At 41.9% G+C, this 5,062-nt stretch overlaps 1 protein-coding gene across 1 annotated transcript in view; it reads right to left on the bottom strand.

Annotated features, from left to right (window-relative positions):
* Positions 1 to 2,158: 2,158 nt before the first annotated feature.
* Positions 2,159 to 5,062, bottom strand: part of LOC109305358 (sushi, nidogen and EGF-like domain-containing protein 1) — a 10,051-nt gene continuing 7,147 nt past the window's right edge. The window contains exon 5 of the mRNA XM_019528360.1: positions 2,159 to 2,349. Coding sequence (XP_019383905.1) covers positions 2,159 to 2,349 — 191 coding nt within the window. The remainder of the gene's footprint in view (positions 2,350 to 5,062) is intronic.

Below are 5,062 nucleotides of genomic sequence, written 5' to 3'. Positions count from 1 at the left end.
TAATATACACATATACACACACAATCTCCAGACACATGGACACTGATACAGTATACACACATATCTATATACACATAGACATGCACACGTGTGTGTGTATATACACACACACACATACACATGCATATACATACATACATATCTATTTATCTATCTACAAACACATGGACACAGATACAGTATACACATATATTTATATACATACACAGACATGCACACATATCGTGTGTGTGTGTATATACACACACACATATCTATTTATCTAGCTATCTCAAGACACACGGACACAGATACAGTATACACACATATCTATCTACATACACAGACATGGTGACACGTAGGGGGTGCATGGGGTTGCACGTGCACCCCTTGAGAGTGCAGACTGGCCATGGGGGGATCCCCCCCGACTAAGGCAGCACCAGTCACCCATGTATATACACACACGTATACATACAGAACGTGTCTACATGTGTGCCCCACTGCGCAGCTGGTACTGTGCAGTCACTTGCTTTAGCACAGTACTAAATGCCTGTGCTGTTTCTGCCAGTACTGCGCAGCCCTGGCAGCACACAGGTCATTGCTACTGTGCAGTAGCAGCGGCATCGCGGTTAGTGCCCACTGACAATATGCTGCCTTAGCGACGAGTTATGTTGCCGTAGCTTATTGCTATGATGATGTAGTGTATGGTGTAGACACCACCCCCACACCACACGCGGACACACACATATAAACACACATACATATATAATGTACTGGATGTCATTGGGATTTGGGAGAGAACATCTGCATTGTAGAAGCCCAAAGCAGCTAATTTTTGTCTTTGTTGAGCTTGCTGAGAAATGATGTATATATTTAGTAGGTGTGTGCTCACTTGTATATAGGTATGTATTTGGTAGGTGTGTGCACAGAAAGCTGGTGGGGGAGGGTGGGGAAAGGGGTGCTGCACATTTGAAGGCACCAGATCAATGCATTGGCACCTTTTCTCACATTCAGGGAAAGTCAATGGATAATAATGCAGGAGCTGCTGTGCTCATCAGCCTAGCTCCTTCTTCCCTCCCAAAAAGAAAACAGTCCTAAAAAGGATAATTCAGACTAATAATAATGTTCTCCCTTTGCAATAATATATTAATGATAACGCTAAGGTTGCTTTAGCATTTGCCATTTATTGGACACTGCAGCAAACAGTTTGGAACAATGGAATCTTGGTAGCGTTCTAGAATTCATTTTTTTGTGTGTTAATTAACCAAAGTCATGTATTTCTCGTCAGTTTATTTGTGTGTCTGGTAAGGGGATGTACCAGGTTCTGCACAGAATTATTTACATTCCAAACTTGATCCCTTTTGTGCTAGTGGTTTACAGGAAATTTTGCCTTTCAAAACCAGTTTTGCGCCTGGTAAATGTTGTACAACCTGTGCTTGTTCCTATGCTAAAATCTGCCTGGAAAGTTTTAAAGGGATCATATTGACATCTCAAGGGAAAGGACTGATTCTCTCTCCTGCCTGGTGCTAGGTTTACTTTCAGCTCAACTTAATAGACCAGTGGTTCTCAACCCCTTTAGACTCAAGGCACTATTCAGAAAATGCCAGCTTTTAGCTTTCATCCATTTCTTGACCACAGAAAAACAATAGAGCAATCCTTCTGTTGCAAAGAGCTCAGAAAACCCACAACAGATCAGGGTTTTTTTTTTTTTGTGACCCTATAGATTCCTATTTTAAACCTCTGGGTTTTTTCTTGTGAACCATACATAGATGCTAATATTGCACAGAACTCTGGTAAGATTTTCATGGCGCTCAAGGGTCCAGGATCCTGGTCCAGGGTCACTGGGCTTTTTAAACATTTAAACTATTTAAAGACTCAAACTGTTTTCATTTTCACTGAAGTCATTCCTTGGAGTGTGCACAGCTCATGAAAAAGAAGAAATGCGAACTCTAAATGCAGGCAGCCTTTCAAAAGAAAGCTACATAAAATTCAAGTATTCACTACTTGGTAGTTTTCTTTCCCTGATTATGTACACTAATTTTTTCCCTCTTAAACTGTGTGAACATTTACACTTTTCTAACTCTTTGGCAAGTAGAAATCTTGTGTATTACTGCCATATGAAACAGTATTTGTTTATTTCTTTGTCTAAGGCTTTAGCTATAATTTGAGGATTTATGTGCTATTTCCCAACAGATTCAAGTGCTTGATTGAGCAGCAACTTGTCCACATCATTCAGATTTGGAATACATTTTAATTTCTTCTCTATCCTTACAGTAGCTTGCAATACTGAACTGCCCTGAAGAGAGCAGTGTCTAGCAGGAACTGGTCTGAGATGGTCAAATAGACTGCATTCATTGTGATCAGTAAGATCTAAGGGCATAGTCACAGCAGTTTTTGACACTTTTATGCACAGCTTGGGATAGAGTGTAGCCTGTCTATTAAGATACCACCTGGCTGTGGTATGGCTAGGCAGCTGCTTGGGAGACTAAAATCACTTAAGTATGTGCATAATGCTTGGTAAGTCCTAAAATTTTAATGGGAGAAAAACCATGGTGGAAAAAGGGCTCTTCTGTATTTTTAATCCAGTGATGAGGGCACATGCCAAGGGAGCCACAGACCCGAGTCCTTATCCCCTTTCACCCAAAGTGGGATTTGAAACTGCACCTCCGCAAAGTGGTCTAAACACCAGGCTACAGGCTAGGCATTGCCCAGAACACTCTTCTGCCCTCTTGAAGCTAACTCACTGAGGACTGTGGTTCTGTTGCTTGCTCCAGAAGACAGGGGTCCCACTTTTTAAAGTTGAACCTCAACTCCTACTTGTAGAAATTATGACATTCAAGGTGCAGAGGGCCACCTAGAAGGGGAGGGCTGGAAAGTGCTCTGAGTGATGCCAAGCCAGTGGTTTAGAGCACTATGCTACGAAGTGGAAAATGGTGTTCAAACCCCATGTGAGCGAGGGTGATTTGGAATCTGGGCCTGCTGCTCCATGGACAGTTGCCCTAACCACTAAGCTATTGGACTAAAAGGTAGAAGGGCCACGCTCCTTCATTTTACTTGCAGCAGGCATGTACACAGGGTTGATTCTCTTCTACCTAGGAGGAAACAGACTTCCAAAATGTGTTGAAGTGGGGGTATCTAGTAAATAATATCTGTTGCTATCAGTGGAATACCTCAAAGTTGAGACAAATATAACTTCTAGACATCCACAGAACTCTTTCTCCCATTGTGCATCAAGCAAAGCTATGGAGAAGGATTTAGAAGAAGCTGGATTCTACAGAAAAATCAACTGCATTTTCTTCTAACTTGTTAAACATTTCTAACAAAAATGCTTTTCCGTTACCCACTATATTTTTCTGGCATGGTGAATGAAGATTCGGGCAGAAAAATATGATTTTGTTCCTCTAATTTTATCAAGCGTCTCTGAATGAGTATCAGATAATCTGACTTGGGCATTATTTTCACTAGCTTCTTTTGAGAACTCTCACATTATTGCATTACCATTGGTGGAGCAATGGGGGAGCACTAATGTAGTAGGTAGGGTTTGGGGCTGTTGACCTTTCTATCAGTTCTCTCTAGGCCTGTTCTGAGTAGCACTGAGATGTGGAAATACCCTTGCTGAAAGCTACATCAATGGAAGATTTCCCACAAAGACACACAGCCCATGTGATTTATAAAACTGTGCTTACTTGACTCCAAACATTTTAAATCCTCACTTGAGAGTCAGAAGGTCAGTAGCCCTGTGTTGCTGTAAATGATTTGATGGTAGCCTGCCAGAAGCAGTTGAGCAACTTGCAAGACTCTCATGGCTAAGGCAGCACCCGCACACGTGAAACTCTTACAGAACACAGCCCATTATTAGGGATGGGCAAACTGGTTTTTTTTAAAATAAGAACACACATGAAACTAAGCCCTTGACCTTACTTAAATTAGGCCATATTCAGGGTAGTTTATGTGAGGGGAATCTTCTTTTTTAGTGACTGCTCTTATCCCACAGCTCCAGTCCCAGAACACCAGAGAGATTCCATTCTTTCCCCAAGCCTTCAGTAGCTTTTCCTTGTTTCCCACCCTCCTCACATTTATGCAACTTTCTGAAGTTTGTCTCACATTGAAACTCTCTTGATCCCTGTGCCTTGAAAACTGGCTCGGCATTTAGGAATGCGTCACTGACCAGAGCTTCTGTAGTTTCTTGGTGAACCAGGGCATTGTCTATTTAAGTGTTCACCAGGCACGTCTACATGAGACACTTCCTATGCATTAGCCAATTAACGCTGGCAAATAGCATGGTGGTTAAAACCATGCTAATAGCCTACTGTGCAGTGTTATTAGGATACTGCACAGTAAGCATCACAAAAAAACCATGTGCCAGTGCTACTGCAAGTAACTAGTTACTGTGCATTTAGTTAGTACTTTATTAAGCAAGTACTAAACTAAATGCACAGTACCTAAGGTGCATTAATGAACAGATAGACACACACTGACAAGGAATCCAAAAGAGACCTTTCCAGATTTAGTTGTAGGATCTTCAGATAGTGGAGCTTTATGACGAGGGCAGTAGAATGTATACTGAAGAGGGAAGCTAGAACAAGTTCATAGGAACTGGGAGGGGAGTGGTTATTTATAAATGAGTTAAAATGTAAGTGTGACTAAAGTGATTTTTTGTGGGAAAGGATCAGAGTGGGTGTGTCTGCACAAGATGCTAAAGGCATAGCAGACTAATTCTATTGTATATTAGCATGGCCAACAAAAACTGTGCTAATGCACTAATGTGTAGTAGAATTAGTATACTGAACATTAGCATAATGAAAAAAACGTGCTGGCTCTAGTGTATAGTAGCACCAATTACAGCACATTAAGTTATTACCTGTATATGAAAGGGGGCTGTCTCTGGGCCGGGTCTCATCATTGGCCCACCCACCTGCCTAGGGCAGTCTGCCCTGTCTCACCTGCCATGACCTGCTGTTTTAAAACTGGATGTTAAAATGCGGGAGGCTGCCCATTTAATGCCCTGATGCCTAGGGTGGTATACACAGCTCCAGCCTTCCCTATACTGTGTCCCATGCCTTGCAGATGGCATAACAAATTG

Source organism: Gavialis gangeticus, unplaced genomic scaffold, assembly GCF_001723915.1.
Source record: "Gavialis gangeticus isolate Ggan-Ray unplaced genomic scaffold, GavGan_comp1, whole genome shotgun sequence".
NCBI lineage: Eukaryota > Metazoa > Chordata > Crocodylia > Gavialidae > Gavialis > Gavialis gangeticus.
Note: the sequence above shows the minus strand (reverse complement) of the source record. Positions and strands in the feature narration are given on the sequence as shown.